The sequence below is a fragment of the Microtus oregoni genome, unplaced genomic scaffold (genome assembly GCF_018167655.1).
Source record: "Microtus oregoni isolate MIOR12 unplaced genomic scaffold, Mior012 000060F_007, whole genome shotgun sequence".
In the NCBI taxonomy this organism is placed as follows: Eukaryota; Metazoa; Chordata; class Mammalia; order Rodentia; family Cricetidae; genus Microtus; species Microtus oregoni.
Genome location: NW_024543842.1, coordinates 17811 through 38516, shown reverse-complemented (window position 1 = coordinate 38516; position 20706 = coordinate 17811). Strand labels below are relative to the sequence as shown.

Below are 20706 nucleotides of genomic sequence, written 5' to 3'. Positions count from 1 at the left end.
TTGAATTTAATTTTAACGTATGAAAGGCAGTTGACACAGAACAATCAATAAATGCTCACTGAGTTAACTTCATCCATAAGTCATGATGCAGATTCAAAGTTCATACAACTGACTTAGATAAAAGGTCACCAGATAATAACTTAGTATCACCTCTACCCAGAGGAAAACTTGCCGTATTCCGAGAAGTATATACATCCATAAATATTCAAGTAACTCTAAATGTGAGAGCCAAGGGTACCAACTGCAGAAAACCTTTCTTTAACCAGCGTCTTACCCCACATGGGATAAGGAAGGGGCATTCTTCAGGCGCACAGGGTGGCGGGGGTGCAAACACTGTGTAAGCCAGGCTTGCCTCTTCTTACACAGCCACGGCTTACACGAACCCAGCATCTGGGTGAGAGGCACTGCATACAAGTATGTGTTGAGAAGCTCCAGCAGAGCACTGTGGGAAAAGGCGGGCAGAGAGCGGGCCAGAGCTCAGCCAAGACTTCACAAGGGAGGCCGCTTTGGCATTCTGAAATGAGGGTATCAATAATTCACTTGGAAAGCCATCCTCCAGCTCGGTTAGAAGAATAATGATACAAATCAGAAACACTAATAGTATTAATAATTAATCAGTCCCACCATGTGTTTTAGGAACTAGAATGTTCCATACATTAATAATTGATTCTTCCAACCCCGGGACTGGGGAGTTCAAGAAGAGCAGGTCTGTGAACTCCATTCCAGCCGTCTCTAGTGTATTTCTTTACCCGGATTTGATTGTTTCGTATGTCTCTTTTGCCTAGCTATAGAGTGGATATGTGTTCATTCAGTCCTTCACTCATTTCTTTAACATATAATGCAAACACAGGGCTAGGACTCAGAGACGGAGCTGCGTTCACAGTCCCACAACCAAGGCAACATGAAACAAGTCTGGCTCTCAAGAAACAGATACTGAAGCGGACTGTAGGGAGATGACCAGCTATAAAAGGCACTTGGAGGAGAACATGGTCGATAGCAGAAGAAAGGAATATTCTAGAGAGTTCCAGGAGAGCAATCATTTTCTGACTTTCAAATCTAACACTAGGCACCTCCGATGTGCTACTGTTTTTAATGTTAGTTCATATCTTTATCTAGGAATTTCCTTTCCCTCACACTCGGATGCTTTGCCTAGGATTTCCCATAGTCTCATCTCTTGTCTTTCCTAAATTTATTGTTAAAGAGCATGAACTGCTTTGGCTGACCCTCTCCAACCAAACCCCTGCTCTCCCTATCTCACCCCCCCCCCAAAATCTCCCACTCCACTTTCAGGTCACATGTGTCTACTAGCCTACCCGTCCCCCTCCTCGATACCTCTCTTCCCTTCTCATGGGCTCATCCACACATAACTAAGCACATATTTTACAGAGTTCCAAGCTGGGCCAAGGGAGATAGCTCCACTGATAAAGTGCTTGCTGCATAAGCATGAGGTCCTGGGTTTGATCCCCAGAACCGATATAAAACAGCCAAGTATGGGTGGTGTGGTTGTAATCCTTGGGTTGGATAGGAAGAAACAGGCAGGTATCTCTCGGGGTCTTATGGGAAAGCGGGCCTACCCTACTTGGAGAAGCTCCAGGCCAACGAAAACAATCTCAAAAAGCAAGGACGACAATATCAGAGTAATGACATCTGGGGTCAATCGCATACACATGTGCACCCATGCACAGACATGCAAAACAGAAGCTAGGATCTACACATGGCAGAGAACACATAGCAATTGTGTTTCAGAGCCCGAGTTACCGCAATAGAATACTTTCCAGTTCCATCCTTTTTTTCTCTACAAATTTCACGAGAGCATTTTTCTTTAGAGTGGAATGAAATTCCATTGTGTCTATGCACCACATTTTAGGTACCCACTCATCTATGGATGGCTGTCTAGGCTATTTCTATTCCCTCGCTATTGTGAATAGAGCAGTCAGACATCAGGAAATGGCTCATTCTATTCGCTCGGCACTTGCAGCTGTGGGTTTGATTACGCCCGAGACCATCCCAACCGGTAGCACTGCTCTCTAGAGCACCACGCATATCAGCTATTCTGATGTTAAATGAACAGCGATGTAATGGTGTCAGTGGGGTATTTTTTCTTCTTATCCTACAGGCTTAAGGTGTGAGATAATCCTTGACCATGCTCTTGCTCTTTATGTAAAATAAATTGATACCAAAATATCTTGTCTATAATTCACTGGCAAAAACATCATTTCTACTATCCAAACATACTGTGCTAACGACACTCGCAAAGACTTTTAAATTTGATCCATGTTGCTATCTCCCTCAGAGCGGGAGTGTAAATTCCCAATGTTAACTCTACCTACATATTTAAGTCTAGCAATTTTCCATTCAAGTGCACCCTGTAAATAATTGCAAAGCAAACTGTCGTGAAACCATGCTGTCCAATCTGTGCCCTGCTTGACTAGCAGTAAATCCGATCTGTAGCCCACTGCACGCTGTCTTCTGGCTCTAGCACACCTCTTCTGCACCGGTGGAATCTCATCTTTGGTTGCTCGCAACAGGGCTTTTCTGAGCCTTTGTGCGTCTTGTTTATATTTATTTCCACAGCGCTGTTGATCTTGTAGCTGATCAGTGTTTGCTGACCTGCTAACCTGCAATGTTATTTTGACTCAAAATTATTTTTAATTTTAAAATATATAAAAGACTTTACCAAATACCTACCAAATACCAAATTATTCATACAAGTAATATTCATAAAAATTAGCATACAAAGAATTTGGGTTTGCTCTTCCTCTTCTGCCACTCATCTGCCCCTCCCCCTCTCCTATCTTTCCCACCTCTAGTAGAACTTTCAATTTTTAATATCCTATGTGACCTTTGGACCTCCCAACCTTTTCCAATACCTCCTGTTTTCCTGCTCCCCGGTCTCCTACCTTGCTAAGTATTCTATGCCTACCCTCATGCTTCCTTATTTACATAAACTTAAACATTAAAGTTATTACCTTCACCTAGAGATAACATGTGATTCTTGCTTTTCTGGGTCTGGGTCACCTAATTTAATATACTATTACTGCAAATTTCATAATTTCATTTTTTTCAGTCACTGACTCTCAGCTCTCATCCCTGTCTTCCACATCCAAGCACTGTTAAATACTCTCTGCTCTTGAGCTGCCATCCCTTCTATGGAGCCACCCGTCCGCACTTTGTAACATATGGCTTTTCATATATTACCTTGCAGTTCCTACATTTTGGATATTAATAATATCCCCTTACATAAAATGGGGTAGCAACAGTCTGGTATAACCTGTTTAGGCATCTTATACGTGTGAATAATTCCTACCATATAAGATTGGTTTAAGTATTGAATACTCAGTGCCGGATCTCTAGGATGATTGGTACACATCGCATGAATATAGGAAGCAGTCATTCCTACCTCTTAGGCTTTTTAAAAGAGAAGGAACCTTTTTATTAGTGATTTTTATTGAGCTCTACATTTTTCTCTGCTCCTCTCCCTGACTCTCCCCTCCCCTTCAACCCTCCCCCAAGGTCCCCACGCTCCCAATTTACTCAGGAGATCTTGTCTTTTTCTACTTCCCATGTAGATTAGATCTATGTAAGTCTCACTTAGTGTCCTCATTGTTGTCTAAGTTCTCTGGGATTGTGGTTTGTAGGCTGGTTTTCTTTGCTTTATAATTAAAAACCACCTATGAGTGAGAACATGTGATAATAGTCTTTTTGTGTCTGGGTTACCTCACTCAAAATAATGTTTTCTAGCTCCATCCATTTTCCTGCAAAATTCAAAATGTCATTTTTTTTTTTTTTTTACTGAACGCTTTGCATTCATAACCCTCTGTGCAGCAACCCTGAGTCACGTACACACAGGTTATCTCACAATACACAAAGGACTACAATCTGGTAGAAATTCTAGCAGCTATGGAAAGACATTATTTCAAGGATTAGGTAGGGTCTGTTTTGTTTTAATTATTTGCTTGCTTGCTTTGCTGTAGTTGAACCAAACCTCCACTATTGGAAGGAATGGCTCCTGCTGACGAATGACTGCAGAGGATGGGAGAGTTGAAAATGGTCCATCCCTCCATCCTTTGCCAAGGACATCCTTCTGTAGACCAGCTGTAAGTCTCAGGTGATGCAGAAAGCACCTTTTCTTCCAAGAAAAAGAAACCCAGCTTAGCTCCTGACTTCCTAATCATTTTCTCAGGTACACAGCTTGGGGCCTGGATCTGAGGACCAACTCACTTCTGAAGCCTCCAGGTGATACTATTGCCAGCCAGGTTGAGAGACTTCACCAAATACTTCAGTTTTTACCCTATTTTTATGTGCGATACCCAGAAGGCTGATCTCTTCTTTCCCAAGCCCAAAATATTAAATGAAAAGAAAAAATAGATGGAACACGCCAGTTATTAGACACCATATTTTTCAGCAATATTTGTACTACTCCCTATTGTTCAGAATTTAGACCATTATATATGGTATGAATGAAAACCAGTCAGATGGGAAATATTTATAAACGAATTAAGCGATACAAAACACTCCGAGGACATCCTTAGTAGGTATTAAATACTCATCACTCATGTAGCAGAATCGTTAATGACCTGTTAACCATCATTAAGCATAATATATTTAAGAAATTCTTCCAGTTATTTTTAGTGTCTGAATTACATTTAGTCTCTAATGTCATCATCATTACATAATAGAACCATGAGAAATCCACTGAGCAGTATCTGAGCCATGAACGATCAACAGACAACAAATTAATTACATGTAAAAGCATTAATGAAAAGTGTAGCGATGCTTCCAGAAGCTGGAACCAGACAACACACCACTCCATTGCTGTCTGCTGCTGCGGGCTTTTCAAACTAGAGCAATGCAGTTTTCTCCTCACTATTTCAAACTCTCGTTGTATTTGCTTTACAATTTATAATTTAAATTGTGTGTCTAGGAGATACCTGAGCAGGTCTAGGAGTCTGTGCAGGTGAGTGCGGGTGCCCACAGAGGCACCATATCCCTTGGATCTAGAGCAAGCGGCATAGATGTTGAGTGCTAGAAACCTAACCTAGCCTCTGAAGGAGCAGCGCTGCTTAACCACCGAGCCATCTCTCCAGTTCTAAAGAAATTACCGTTTAAAGCAAAAATCGGTTTCCAAACACATGCACAAACACATTCACACACACACAGTCTCGAAATATTACATTAGAAAAATAGTTTTATTCCTCCTATGACCTCATTTGACAACACTGCTTAAATGATAATAAAAATTGACCATTGGAGATAATCTACCATTTTTTAAACTAATGTCCCCGGCAGAGCTATCCAGTCACTATTGTCCTCTTCGGAACTTCCATGCCCTGACCCATTCTCTTCCCCTCGAGCTAGAAAACAAGGTGAAGACCTCACCAGAGGTAGACTCCTCTATTCTCCAAACCTACCAATGGGCACGGGGTAGCCACTAATCATTTGCATGGGTAGGTTAGAACTCCCGTATCCCACTGGACTTTGATAGAATATTTCATCTGTAATCTTACCATGATTACTGGCTAAATGATAATATTTTGTGTATATTGGAGGAAATTAAGCATATTATTAAATTACTTTCACTTGTTTCTTTTTACTTTGCTTTTTGATTAGGTTTGGTAATTTATGCTCTCGAGGACTCGGTTCATTTCCTCTGAGCTGCTGGATTCATGTACATACAGATGTTCTTGGCGCTTTCTCATTATACATTTAATGACTATGAGATTTACAGTAAGACCTACTTTTCATGTCTAATATTGGTAATTTTTGTCTTCTCTCTTTTTCCTTCTTAGTCTGGCTAGAGAGGTTCATCAATTTAATTGACCTTTCCAGAGAGCTGGCTTTTGGCTTATCGATTTTTCTATTGTTTCTGTTTTCAATTGCATCGATCACTGTTCTTTGTAGTTCCTTCCATTCTGCTTGCTTTGGTTTTAATTTGCTTTTATTTCTCTAGTCTCTTAAGCTGAGATCAATTTAGGATATTTATTCTTTACTAGATAAGCATTTAACATACTAAAATTTACACATGCCCCCTCAACATGTTGAATTACAAATGAAGCTTGCCCTTGCAGTTCCCATTATATATTCCCATTTATCTCTGCTCTAGGAAGTGTGCCGCTCTAGCAAAGCATTTTCTCTTCAACACATTAATAAAAGTTTAATGGCTGATGGGACCACTGGACCAAAAACACTCAGGCACTCAGAGAGCAGTGAGCAATAGCCTTGGGTCGTTTGCATTCCTCAGTTCCAATTACGGAAAACTCAGGGTGTGTTTGAGTTGACTCGAGGGAAAACATACATTCTATGAAATTGAATTTGAGGTATCCGATTCTTCTGTTCCCTGTCTAAGGACAGGGCATTCGACTTTCTTCTGAGACAGTTCAATTCCCATCCATATGATATGAGTCACCGAGTCACCTTCTTTGATGTCTACCTTTCCTAGCTCAGCTTAGTGGCAGAGGTGGATAGTGGGGGCTGAAAAGCCAGGGTTCTGCTTTCCCCATTGGGCCATGCTCTCCCAACCACTGTCTCCCCCCAGGAGGTGGAGAGGTCAGAGGGAGGGGAGGAGGAAAACGTGATAAAACAACTACTTTTTTATTTGTTTGGTTCGTTTGTTTTTGGTTTGGGGGTTTTGTTTGTTTGTTTGTTTATGTTTGTCTTTTCAAGACAGGGTTTCTCTGTGTAAAAATAGTCCTGGCTGTCCTGGAACTCACTCTGTAGACCAGGCTGACCTTAAACTCACTGAGATCCACCTGCCTTGCCTCCCAAGTGCTGGGATTAGTGTGCACCACCAACACCTGGCCACTTACTTGATTTTTAACTGTTTCCAAGTTCCAGCAAGTAAGAAAGAACACCCTCCATATTGTTTCCACTAACATGTTTTTTAATTTCCTGATGAATGAACTTTTGCCAGGAATTCTGAGGAGTGAGCAGGTAGGCCGCTTTGGGAAAGAGATTAGAATTTCACACACCACCATGCTACAGTACAGAGACTGGGAGGTAGGGGTCACAGTTCACCTTAGTCTCCTAATGACTGACAAGACAGATTTCTTATATAATGAGAAAGCAAGTCCCTTTAAGAAACCTTGAGCTTTGTACGTTTAGACATTATTACATAATTGCACTACATAAAGGCAAAGACGCATCTGGGCTAACACAAACTAGGCATGCACTGTAAGGGACTTAAAATAGAGAAAAGAATTTCTTCATTTTCAGTTAAGTAGAATGCATAGCGATGTCTTCTAACCAGAAGGACCTGTCAGCTTCTAGCTAGAGTTTGACAGGCACATTGCTAACTGTCATCTACGCTGCAAATACTTTTTTTGCCCACTCCATGGTTTGCCCTTAAATTTGCATCTGGATCACTCATATTTACTTCTTAGGCAGTATCAACCACCTTCTCCATCACAGTTATGTGATTTATCAGACAGCATTAATCCTTCTTCCTCATACAGTATCTTGTACATATCTCTGTATGTGAAGTTATGATATAACTCTCCTTCTCCTGATCCAGAAGCTGTAGTGGGATGTACATCAAACAGCTGAGAATCATCACAGATATTGTCTTTGGATGCCTGTTCACTCATCCAATTTTTAAGAAATGAGTGACACACCTCAGAAGTGCCATTTACCCCATTACTTATGCCAGCTTCCCTTTTAGAGAGATCCAGTTCTATTTCTCAACACCTTCCCCATAAAAGTTCTCATTTTTCTCTGTTGTAATTATTCACGCATGAGTGCTCCCTTCATTGTCCTTAGAGGATGTGACAGTTGCTGGTGGCCTCTGCCCTCATTCTCTGTGGCTCTACCACAAGTCACCCCATCTTCAGGTTGCCTGAAGCAGTCATTTCTTTTGCCCAGCGAGGGAAGGAGGTGAGGAAGGCATTCTGGACTCCACACGGGCAAGATGGGGTCTCTACTGAGGCTGGAGGGTCTCCTCCCAAAGTAGTTCCCTCACAGACTGGCAAGCTGCTTACCCGTCAGCTGGGATATCAGCAGACCTGATGCCCAGGAACCCAGGGCATCTCCATTTGGGGCCTCTACTGCTGCTGGGATTTCTCACCTGTGGCAAATGTCACAGTTCTAAGTCATGGAGCCAAGGCCAAGAGTAGCCAGTCTCTTGAAGCTGGGACCCACACAACAATCCAGCTTCATTCTGTTTGCCAAAGCAGGGAGGAAGTCTGGGTCCTCTGGAGAGGAGGGACATAGACCTTCATTCTTCATCAGAGGAGGGCCAAAGACTCGAAAGCACCTGTAATCTCCCAGAATCATGCTGTGCTCTAGATCTTTCCAGATTCTCAGAAGGGATGCCAGTATCCGCTACACCCTGTCACAGTCTGTCCCCTGCAGAAATGAGGATGCCTTTCTGTCTTACTGAGTCAGGGGCCGCTTGATTTCCCAGGATACGCAGGTGTAGAGATACACATGTCATGTGACTCGTGATCCCCACAGGAACTTCAGCTTTGCCCAAGGAGCCCAGCAGTTACTCCTGAACCAAGAGCTAAGAATCTTCCATCTCTGTGCCCACATAATTGTCTCCATCTGTTGTGGAAAATCATTTTAAGATGTGCTACATTTGTTTGTGCTGTGGAATGTTTGTTTAGTTGATGCAAAGGTCTGTTGCACTATTTTTTTTGTAGCATCTGTTTAACTCTGTGAAGCTGTGTTACTTTGCCTGTCTAAAATACCTGATTGGTCTAATAAAGAGCTGAATGGCCAAGAGCAAGGTAGGAGGAAGGATGAGTGAGGCTGGCAGAGAGTAAACAGCAGAAGAAATCTGGGGAGAGACAGGGGAGTGAGAAGAGAACTCCAGGGGCCAGCCACCCAGCTACACAGCCAGCCACGGGAAGTAAAGAACGGTATATAGAATAGAGAAAGATAAAAGTCCAGAGGCAAAAGGCAGATGGGATCATTTAAGTTAAGAAAGGTTGACGAGAAACAAGCCAAGCTATGGCTTGACATTCATAAGTAAGAATAAGCCTCTATATGATTTATTTGGGAACTGGGAGGCAGCCCCCCCCCAAAGAGTATGCACCAAAGAGCCAAATGAGTGAGAGTAAAAAACAACCAACAACACCCATCTATGCTTTATGTGCCTTTAAAAATGAGCTTGCGTGAATATTTCATCAATAATGGACACTTTTTGTTGTTGTTGTTTTTCAAGACAGGATTTCTCTGTAGCTTTGAAGCCTGTCCTGGAACTAGCTCTTGTAGACCAGGCTGGCCTTGAACTCACAGAGACCCGCTTGCCTCTGCCTCCCGAGTGCTGGGATTAAAGGCGTGCGCCACCACCGCCTGGCTTAATAGACACTTTCAAAGTCTGTTTCATGGGAACAAATCGTGGACTTTCTGGAATCCACTAAATTAACGTTTCTGCTATGGCTTGATTGTGTTCCCTCAGATTCACCTATTAGCACAAACCTCCATGCAGTGGTATTAGGAACTGGGCCCTTTTAGAAAAGGCTAGGTCATAGGATCTCTGCTCTACACATGAATTAATACCAGTACCTGTAAGGGAGCTTGAAGGGGAGACAATTTATTGCTATCTGCCTTCTTTCCATCTCTCCATGAAGACACCATACTCTTGTCCCTCGCATGGGGCTGCCATAAGGCACAATATAGGAAACAGAACTCAGGCTCCCTTCAGCTGTGACACATAAGTGTCTGCTCTTTCTAAACTACTCTGTCCATGGTCACAAATGGGCAAAGATAACCTCTCACTTCCACTTATAAGAGGGCGATGGTGGCGCACGCCTTTAATCCCAGCACTCGGGAGGCAGAGGCAGGCGGATCTCTGTGAGTTCGAGACCAGTCTGGTCTACAAGAGCTAGTTCCAAGACAGGCTCCAAAGCCACAGAGAAACCCTGTCTCGAAAAAAAAAAAAAAAAAAAAAAGAGCATCTTTTTCCCAGATTATCCACGCACTTTCTAGCTCAAAAGAGCGCCATTCAAAACGAGCCTCCTACGTCACTCTGCCGCACACGCTGGTCACTGGAACAGACTATCTAGAAGAGGAAACAACCTGCCAACTAGAATACTGTCGATGACACATGAAAATTTAAATGTTCCATGGTTGCCAGAATTTTTGTTGGTGTATTTTAGTAGAGAAGTTTCTCAACAGCAAAGCTTAAAAGAAGTTCTCCATAATTTCTGCTCGGCCCCTACCTTATCTCAGCGGCCTCATTCAAAATGATCACTAAAAAAATTCATCAGATGATTTCCATGACTGGCACTCCAAGGCACAAATCCACTTACCCTCTCCCTGTAATGCTCCATATTGATCGGGAAGCTGACAGTAAGACTGGGGACAGATTAGGGTGTTTACTCTCATTAATGGTAAAGAGGAATCCAAAGTTCTGGAACCATAGAAACCAGACTGTTCCGGCTTTCTTCCCCCATTTCCAGAATCTGGTCCCCACCTTGGTGCCTGCCTGAAAGAAGAACTAGATTTGGGGACATGGCTGTCACGGAGAGAACTGTGGTCTGCATCTACCAGGTGGGGATATCTGGCTCGCTCAGCAGAAGCAGAGAGAGGAGAGAGCTTGCAGTCCACAGAGGGCACCACAAAGAACCCTTCATTCCCCAATGGTGGCCACTCCTCGCTCCCAGTCTCTCCAGTCAGGCCACACATTATCCTCACTTCTGCTAGAACATGAGGTAGAAAGATGGAGGGAAGTTTTCCTAACCTTAGAAGCTGCTTTTCAGGATTCCAGACTGGATAGGGGACCAGCCATGATCCAGGAACTTTGGCAGAAGACTAGGACTGGTGAACTCCTGGGAAGGCTGGTTCTAACACTAGCCAAGGAAGTAGAAACAGCAGCGACAGGGTACATGGATTAAATGAGAGGTAAAGTCAACCGAACCAAAAGCAAACACTCTTCTTACTTACATGTCTTTTTATCTGGGCTACTAGGAGACACCATCCACATTTAAGGTGGGCCTTCCTACATCCACATTGATTAAGGCAATCAAGGCAGTGCCCCACAAACACCCCCCACCCCCACACACCCACCTGATGGAGACAATCCTTGAGGTTTGGTTCGCTGCTCAGGTCGTTCTGCGTTGTGGCAAGCTGACATTGAAAACCATTGCGCCACCCAAACTTACTATTTCCTACCAGGGAAATATTTTAGTGCTTCCTCAAAAAACTAAGCGTGGAAATGCCAAAAAATCCAGTAACTGCGCTGCATCACGTGGACCAGAAAGATCTAGAGTTAGATGTCCACGCAGATACTTCCGTGCCAGTCTTGATAGCAGCACAATTTACAAAAGCCAGAGTGGAAACAATCCAAGCGCCCAGAGACAGGTGACTGAACAAAATGCTCTCCAAGCTGAGCATCTTTCATCCAAAAATCTGAAATCAAAAGTACTCCAAAACTTGGGGTTCGAGGAGGAGCTCAGTGAGCGAAGTGCCTGCTTGAAGATCTGAGTCCAAAGCTCCAGGACCCGTATGAAAGCCAAGCACAGTGACCCATGTTTGTACCTCCAGTGCCAGGAGGCAGACACAGGTGGGCCCCTAGACTCACTGGCCCATCATCCTTGGCAAATCTGAGCTCCCGGGCGAGTGAGAGACCCTGTTTGAAAACTAACACAGAGAGCACTGGCAGAAGACGCTTGATCTCAACCTCGGGCTTCCACGTGCACGCAGAATGTATGAGTATACACACACAGGTGCGCGCACATACACGCACGCACGCACACATGCATGCACTCACCCACACACGCGCATGTGCGTGCGCGCACACACACACATACACAGAGTACTAGTTTGCTTTCTGTCACTGTGATAAACACCATTAAGCAGCTTTGGGGAGGAAAGGTTTATTTGGCTTATTGGTCACCGTCTGCAATTGAAGGAAGCCATGGCAAGTAATCAAGGCACGAGCTGGAGGCATGAAGTAATTGAGAGACCACAGAGAAGCCTTGCTTAGCAACTGGCTCCTCTTACCAACTGGCTCTTCGTGGTTTGCTCATCCTGCTTTTCTTAGAGTCCAAGAACCACCTTCCCAGGAAAGGGCCCCGCCCACATGCTAGGCCCTTCCATGTCAGTCATTAATCAAGACAAAGGCCCACAGACGTGCCTACGTGTCATTGTGATTGAGGCGGTTTCCTGGTTGAACTTCTCTCTTTCCAGATGATTCTAGTTTGTGTCAAGTTGACAACAAAACCAAGCAGTACACACACTATTCCAGAATCTAAAACCTGTGCACACAACCATGTCACAATGGATGGAAAATTCCATACCTGAACTCAGGCCATAGGCTACTGTCAAAATGCAGGCATAATGAAAACAACAAACTTATCTTTATTCTCTATGTATAAGGTGTATCTGAAATAAATGGATTTTGTATATTTACTAGGGTTCAATGCTCAAGATATCTTATTGTACATATACAAATATTCCAAAATTCAAAAAATTGAAAAGCTGTAATATTTCTGGTCCAAGCATTTCAGATAAGGGATATGCAACCATTACAATTTGTGTTATCATACATTCATTCTTTGTTATCCATTATTCAAAAAGTGAGATTCTTGTACAAAATACAAACAAATACTATATAAGAAAACAAGCAGGGCATTAAAAAGTCAAATATATTATTCCATTTATATGTGGGGTCTAGAGCAGGCAAATATATAGAGAAAAGCAGACAACACTGTAAGTAGAGATAATAATGGGAGTTCTTAGGAACTATAGAGTTTCTGTTTGGTGTGATTAATTTTTTAAAAACATACACAGTTGATGGTTATATGATGTGAATGTAATCAGTGCTGCTGAATTGTACACAGATAAGTGGCTAAGACAGTAAACTTTATGGTACTTATATTTTGATACATAAAACATGATTTTAAATGCATTTTGAGCAAATACTGCAGCTTAATTGAAATCATTCACACTTTCCCTTGTTTATGACAAATTTTGATGTGAGAATTTTGACATTACTATTCATACGTTCTACACACAGCATGCCTGTCTCTAAGTCAGTCATCAGAAATAGGATAAACATTAGCCACACTGGGTCAGACATGGCATCTGAAGCAGGAAACCACTAGACTTCAGAGAGTCAAGTAAGAGGTAAAGTAGGTCCGTGAAGGCTAATGTCACATGCCAGTAACCAGGGGCGAATGCCCAAGGGTATCTTGGCACATAGCCAACTCCTTTGGTCGCTAGAGATGCAGTTAAAAGACAGACTCTGAGGACAGAAACACCATAAGCAGCATCTCAAAGATTCCTCCACGTCTTTATTTCTGTCTCCAACTACTCTGTGCCTACCTGGGGGCACACAGTCAAGGGCAGCCGCAGGCAGGTCTTGGCCTGGGTGAAGTCCTCCCTTCCTCCTTCCTGGGTCTCTTCTTTCTCATTGGAAAGAAGTTAGCACAGTGTGGGAACCCAGAAGCCTCTGGGACTTAAACCTATTTCCACATGATTGTTTTCACCATTGAAACTGGAATGATTTTTTCCCTCTGGATGCTCTAGTGGGATGGATAAGTACATAGCTGAAGGCGAAATCAAATCCCTAGGGGCACAGACATCGCCAGCATTAGGAACACTTAGGAAAACCATGTGTTCCCAGCATTTCCCCCTTATTCTTCATTTTGAGGGTTGGAGATTTGTTCAGGGGAAGGCACAAAATGGCTTTCGTATTAAATGTTCGTTCACATTAGTCTGATCTATTCATCATTAGCATAATAATCAGGCCACTTTCTCCCTTAAAGACAGCACGTACTTCTGGATGGCATTACATTTGTCTTCTCAGATTTTGTTTCTGCCAGTGAAGGTAACTGTTATTACCTTACTTCTCCAAACATATACCCTTATCCTAGCAAGGGCGAGTATCACAATCAACCAGAAAGTCGTCCACTTTTGACTCCAAGAACCCCCTTCCAGAATATTTTTCTCTCTAATTGGAACACACCACAGGGTTCTATACACTGAGAAAGGCCTAGAATGAACACTAGATATTAAATATGATTGGCTTCCTAAACTACCAACATCCTTTTCCTTTGAAAACCTCATATTACAATTAACTTGAGACCAACAATTTTCTGCCCCAGGTTAAGTTGTGACAACCCTGATAGGGAAGGAAGTGGCAAATTAGTTGGGATCCTGTTGAGAGATTCAATTACCATTATTTCTAAGTTGGCACATTTGAGACAGACTCCAAATTCCTTGATTACTCCCCACCCCCATCTCTTTTATACAAACATTAAATAAAAATTTTAAATCCCAGTACAGTTTGAAGGACAGACCTGATAATTAAACCCCTTGGGGGCCGAGCTGATTAGGTTAATAGCAGACAACAGAAGGTTAAGGAAGGCTATGAGATGGGGCTGGATAGATCCAGAGGCTGTGACTAGAAGCGTAGGTGAAGCCAGGGTGTGTTTTCACCCACGAGCCTGTGTTTTAGATCCATTTGCAGGGAGGTTGAAAATGACTCCCAGTTCCGTGGCACACAACGGTAAAATCCAGCGGACCTGAGTCTCTGATCTCCTCTCTCTTTACCATGCAGATAAAAAAGCCTGAAGTCCAGAAGACTTAAATAGCTTATGACAGCCTGAAGTCTGGCTTAAAAGAACCAGACATTTAGAATCCAGAGCCCTAAGTGTCTTGTAAGCAGATAGAGCCTGTTAAACGGAAGCCCCTTTTCCAGCAGAGCCCCAGGATAGACTCAGATACAGAAGTAAGAGCATGGAGCTGGGGAGGGCCACATTGTTCCACCTGAGAAACAGTGCCTTCTAGTGTTTTCTCAAAGATATGCGAGAAGAAAAGCCCACAGCCACAGAGGCCCCATCTGCTGAGAGCCACCGTCTGTGATTCATCAGAGAGCAGAAAATACCAGGCAGTGTGAGTTAGTGGGAACTGAGAAAGGAATGTGGTTTTAGGTCCAGATCAGCTCCCACAAAAGTTGACAGGTGCATAGAAAGGAGAGGGGGGACCCACAGACCACAAGAAAGCAAATCTCAGGAGTGGCCCGGGAACAGTATTTGGTTTCTGTGGTTCACAGAGCAATAGGTTCAAGAATGTGTTGAAGGGTTTCTTTGGCAACAGGAAGACTTTGAATTGTCTGCTGAGTTACATTAGACTGGGACATAAGGAAAAGCCAGGTCTTTGGGTTCCTGGTCCAGCGTTCTTTCCCATCACAATGGCGCTTTGTTTCGGGGATGTTGCTTTTCAATACACACAAGACTTCCTGATGGCCAGGGCTTGCTACCTTCAGTGACAACTCAGATCCCAGACACCAGAGCAAGGGGCTGTCACACAAGGGAGTGAGCATCAGCGTTTCAAGGCTGTCTTCTTCAGGACTGACTTGTCCCTCGCCCTCTCAGTCAGTTTTTTCCTAGTCTGTAAACTAGACGCAGGTTAGACCTGCCTCTGAATTAGACACCAAGTGTGTGCTGCGGCCCTAGAGACACGAAAAAGCCAGTCTAACGTCACAGAACATCCTGACCATCTCAGCACTCAGAGCCTTCACCAAGCCTCTTTGATCCTCACAAAGGCATCTATTCGCTTGCCTGTGAGGCTCACGATGCAGAGTGGCTGCATCATACTGCCCAGTTCAGAGGAGGCCAGCGTGGGATCCCACCGCTCTGCCTGTCGTTGCCATGGCAATGTTATGGATGTTTCTCTTTCAGTGTGGGTCCTCTAAGAGCTCCCCCAGATCATGAAGGAAACGCCGAGATCTGGAACCTCGTGGTACATGACGTCTGCCATCCAGAGAAGGGGCGCCATCTACTCTCTGTCTACTCTCTCTCTCTCTCTCATGGAGTTGGCTCCTTGTACATACGCTGCCTGAGTTTAGAGTGTTGTGGGGCTGCCCTCACCCCTGTGCCTGCTACCACCCAAGGCAGCCAGATGTTACACAGAATGAAAACCACAGGGTGAGCTTTTTGAACGAGGGGCTGCACGTTTTCATTTTGCACTGAACTTCACAAATTATTGCCCTGACTTGGCAATCTCAGATCAGTGTTAATTTTTATATTCTTCACTAACTACAATGTGTCGGGTCTGATTTTATTAACTATGTCATCTGGTTTCAAGAACTCCTAATACTAAGCATAAAATCAAGTGGGTTTTTTTTTTTTATGATTTCTCTAAATGATTCTTACCAGAAAGTTACATTAGTAACAGAAAGCTCTGATGTATACGGGGAACTTAATGCAATGAATACTAAGGTAGGAATTTGTTTTCATTGAGGCAGTTAATGTAGGGGATATCACTAAATTCTTCACAGTGAAAATACTGTCCCTCTCAATTTTCTATTACATCAGGACAAGTTAAAAAAAAATATAACTTGTTTTTTATTTTGTTGTAAATGTCTGCCTGCCTGTCTATGCGTGTGTTCTTGCGGAGGCCAGGGAACAACACAGGTGCCATCATCAGGAGCACCTCCCACCTCTTTTGAGACAGCATCTCCCAATGGCAAGTAGTTTACCAATTGGGCTGGGCTGGCTGATCAGCAAACTTTGGGGATCCTCCCATTTCCTGTGCTACCATGCCGGGAATTTTTCCATGAGCTCCAGGGATCCCACCCAGGCCCTCATGTTTGCAAAGCAACCACTGGACCAACTGAGCTGTTTTTTTCCAGCCCTTGTTGCCTCTTCCCTGTGCCTATGCCGATCCTTAGCAACAGCAGCGTCCTTGCCATTATCTATCAGCATTGGATTAAAACCATCGAAGCCGGTCACAGCAGTGGGATCCGGAGCAAGGTGAGGCTTGGCATCACCTTCCTGTGTAGGTTTGGTTACCTTTGCTTCACACCCGAGACTCTTACCTTAAGCTTAGCCAGGAGAAGCTCATGGTCACGAAGCAGTTTCTTGGTTTCATCTTGACTGCTCCCTATTTCTAGAAGATTGGGCTGTGACTCAGTCAGCTGGAGTTGTACCCATTCACCACACTAAAATAAAATTAAAAAAGTGAAATGGATGTTTATCCTTTCTTGCCCTTCTCCTTTTTCCATTTTTTAAAATTTTAATTTCTAGTTACACCAAGCATATTTCCTCCTCCCACAGACATGGGCTAACACGTTGGACACAATAGCTCTAACACAAGCCCATGCTCTGTCTTCTTTCACTTTTAGAACAAATTCTCTCAGGGAGTGTGGGTCTGAATTCCTCAAGTTCTCGAGTGAGAAATGTGTGCCTTAGATGATGTCCTCTTCACCATCTCTCCGCCACTGAATACATTCACACAAAGCAACTCTCGACAGTTGACAATTAGTGACACTTCAGGCAGGCAAAGTGAGGTAGGACCTTCACCGGCCTCAGCATTTCTCCTCCGTCAACACGGTCTTTGCTCCCTGAAGAGGCTAAAGCTCATTTCATTTGGAGATGGCTGTAGGGTAAGGGAGCCGGAGAGAGGACCATGAATGGCCATTCTGAGAGACAGAAGCTGGGTAAAAAGACTTTCCCATACAATTTATAAAGTTTGTATTCTTTGTACCTCTGACTACCCTGCAGGTTATTCCCTAAATACCATGACTCCTTTACTCAAAGAGTGTCTTAAGCTTGAGGAAAAGTGATGTTGACTTAGAAAAAACATCATAGATTTGTTTCCTGTTCCTCCCTGCTGGAATCTGTGAGTTGCCCAAAGCATCATTAAATCGTGTGCAATCAATCAGTTTTCATTGGTACAGCTTTGATGCCCTGGCATTCCCACCCACACCTCTGTAGAGGAGAGGGCAGGGAGTCACACCTCTGCAGAGGAGAGGGTGGGGAGTCACACCTCTGCAGAGGAGAGGGAGGGGAGTCACTCTGTAAAAGAGAGGGTGGGGAGTCACACCTCTGCAGAGAGAAGTCACACCTCTGCAGAGAAGAGAGTGGGGAGTCCCTGAGGTCTTGCATTTTGTGCAGGAAGCTCCCAGCACTGGGAATTTGGCCTTAAGCAGAACCCTGCATTCCACTGCTCAACATCAAATTTTGTTTTCCTCCTACAAATTTTTCATACTACTATAAAATTTGCAGCAATTAAATTAAATGGGCCTTGTCGCCAGTTTTTCTCCCCTTTTTGGCCAGGTTAGCATCCATTAAACATGAATTCTTTAGGTGGCAAATTGTCTAAAGAGCAAACTTATATTTCAGAGGCTCTTGCATGATTTCAGTCAAAGGGGACAAAATGATAGAAGTCTTCCACACCCCAAAGATGTGTGGCTATCTTGCAAACAGCTAAACACAAAACATAGAGTTAAGCCCCAAGTGGCTGCATGTTCCTGATCTCAAGAGTCAGTTTGATATACAGCCTGTGGCAGGGTCTCCATCACCCTACAGTGGAGAAGTATTTAAGGCTGCCTGTACCAGTGGGAACAGTTCTGGGAGGCACTGGTAAGAGCCTCTTAGTGTTTCCATTTCTCTGTCCTGCCAAGGCAGTGCCCCCCTCTGACCTGTCCCCTCCATCACATCCACGCAAAAATAACACACTGCCCTGGCCCACCCGACTCTTCACCTGAAGTTCCAGAGCCTGTGTGACATGTGCCTTGCCTTTAAGGGCCAAACTGAAAGTACACCATAAAGTTTGTTTTAAGTCGTTGTAGATACTTAGTACGCTGAAAAGCAAACTGGCAACTTGTTGAAACTTGCCAGTCCTCTGACACTGGTTTACGTGATTGAAATCACTTATTATTTAGTATCTGTTCTGTGCTGTGTCCTGTGAACATGTGCATTATCTTTTAGGACTCTCAGCACACACAAAGAGCCCCCCCCCCCCCCCCCCCCCGGCCACAGCCACACAGAGAAAAGAAAGCTGTGCACTTACCTTGACAAGGGCTATCACGATTTTGGAGTTCCCAGCTTGCACAGCTACAGAGCTGATGGTGGTGGTGGAAACACCCGCATGGGGACTTTCTTTGCAGGACATGGCACTTTAGAAGGAAGATTTAAACCCGGGGCACCGTTGATAGGGATGCGTGTCTGTTGGTCATGTTAGAAGGCATCCACACGGCTACCGGACTCATTCGGGGAATGCTCTCGGCTCACACTGATTGCCCAGCCAAAAGGAAAGAACAGGAAGTTAAAAATAGACAGCCCCATTGAGCTTATCGAGAGGGAGGGGGAGTAGGGGGGAGAGAGAGAGAGAGAGAGAGAGAGAGAGAGAGAGAGAGAGAGAGGAGCAGCCACACCCCTAGTATGGTAACAGTAAGTGCCTGTTATTTTTGCCATTATCTGAAACTCGAGGGACAGCCTTGAGCTCTCTGCCTATCAGCTGATGTCCGATAGCTAATGGAAAAAAAAAATACATCCTGACAGCCCGAATTAGTTTAGCCATTGAAACTAAACAGTTGTTAACCGTGGACTTTGAAACCAGAAAGTTGGTGACCTGAATATCAATCTTTTCAAGTCTAATTCATATAAAGAAAACTTCCAAAAATGATCCTTTTTGTTGGGGGGGTTAAGTCACAAAGTTGATCAAAAATATTTTTAGATTAATCTGTTTTTCTAAAACTTAATGAACTTTGCCAAATGAAGTTCGTGGAATGGTCACATTTTCTAAGAACTTCTTAGGAGTATTTTAAAACATTTCACCCAGCACTTATTAATAAATACACATCTTCCCAGTATTTCTTCATGATGGTTTTCTGAGCAATATTTTTGAGCTCAGCAGCAATCAGCAACTAGGAAGCTTAGTACTTTGTTGTTACCTTTTAACTGTAGTAAGAGATGTACTTTTGCTTGTTTGTTTAAAGGTGAATGTTTTGTTACTTTCTTTTCTTTTCTTCTTTTAAATCCTCATTTCTACCTGGAGCAAAAGAAGTTGCAGCCAGCTTTAAATCCGAGTCAGGCTCCCAGATTAATCCTTCTGCCAGAAGCTCTGCCTGTGTCAGAAGTTGTCTCTGGTATTAAGCAGCAGCTGTTGGATCCCCGTCAAAGAACAGCTGAAAATAACACTGAAGCTTAGGTCGGAGGTGAGAGGTCAGAGGCAAACACATCAGAGACACTAATTCCAAGGCAGCTGCAACCACTGGAGATCTCTGGGGTGAAAGACAAAACGGGGGACAGAGCCACAAACAGAGCCAAAGCAACCTGCTCCCTGTGTAAGCCCCCTCCCTCGGCTCTGTGTGAAAGTAGGTTAGACTCGGGGCTGAGGCTCAGAGGTCTGAGTAAGCGCTATTGCTTTCTTTTGCTACCGTTTATGAAAATATTCTTGAGCTGAAATGTGTGAGAATATGCATACATGTTTATGTGGGACCACTGTTCATTCTGAGAGCATGCCATAGTTGCTGTGCAAACCGTATGCCCTGGACCCAGGGCTTCTGTGTTCAATGTCTGCCTGCTGTACCGATGAAAGGGGAACCACACCAAGATCCTGTTTCCTAGACTGAACAAACTTCACCGGACACTGTGAAGGGAGCAGCAGGAGCGAGCTCTGGCCAGCAGATGGAAGATACTTGACAGTGTGGGAAATGTTCAGAGTGGCTTTATTTTTTGACAGGGCTGAAGAGCTTGTGGGGGGAAAAACACTTTGGAATATTAAAGACAGTGTCTTCCACTGAACCAGTATGTAATTGGGCTGTACAAACAAAACAATTTAATTGCAACCAACTTTCGGCCCTAACAACCAACATCCAGAATGGCCATATCCTAAACTAAGTGCACAGTGGGTATTGCTTAAGTCCATGTCCGTCTTGCCAACCAGAACAGCAAACATCAACCTGCACGCAAACAGCATACTTTCACCCTAAGTTAACCCCGGGACTGGAAAGTGCATGGTTCACAAGTTGCA

General features: G+C 43.8%; 1 protein-coding gene across 2 annotated transcripts in view; it reads right to left on the bottom strand.

Annotated features, from left to right (window-relative positions):
• LOC121439149 (coiled-coil domain-containing protein 141-like) overlaps positions 1-18963 on the bottom strand; it is a 145434-nt gene extending 126471 nt beyond the window's left edge. For both annotated transcript variants that reach the window (XM_041639650.1, XM_041639651.1), the window contains exons 1-2: positions 18742-18963; positions 16766-16888 (exon numbers count right to left, since the gene is read on the bottom strand). In XM_041639650.1, coding sequence (XP_041495584.1) covers positions 16766-16888; positions 18742-18843 — 225 coding nt within the window. In that variant the 5' untranslated portion in view covers positions 18844-18963. The remainder of the gene's footprint in view (positions 1-16765; positions 16889-18741) is intronic.
• Positions 18964-20706: the final 1743 nt, after the last annotated feature.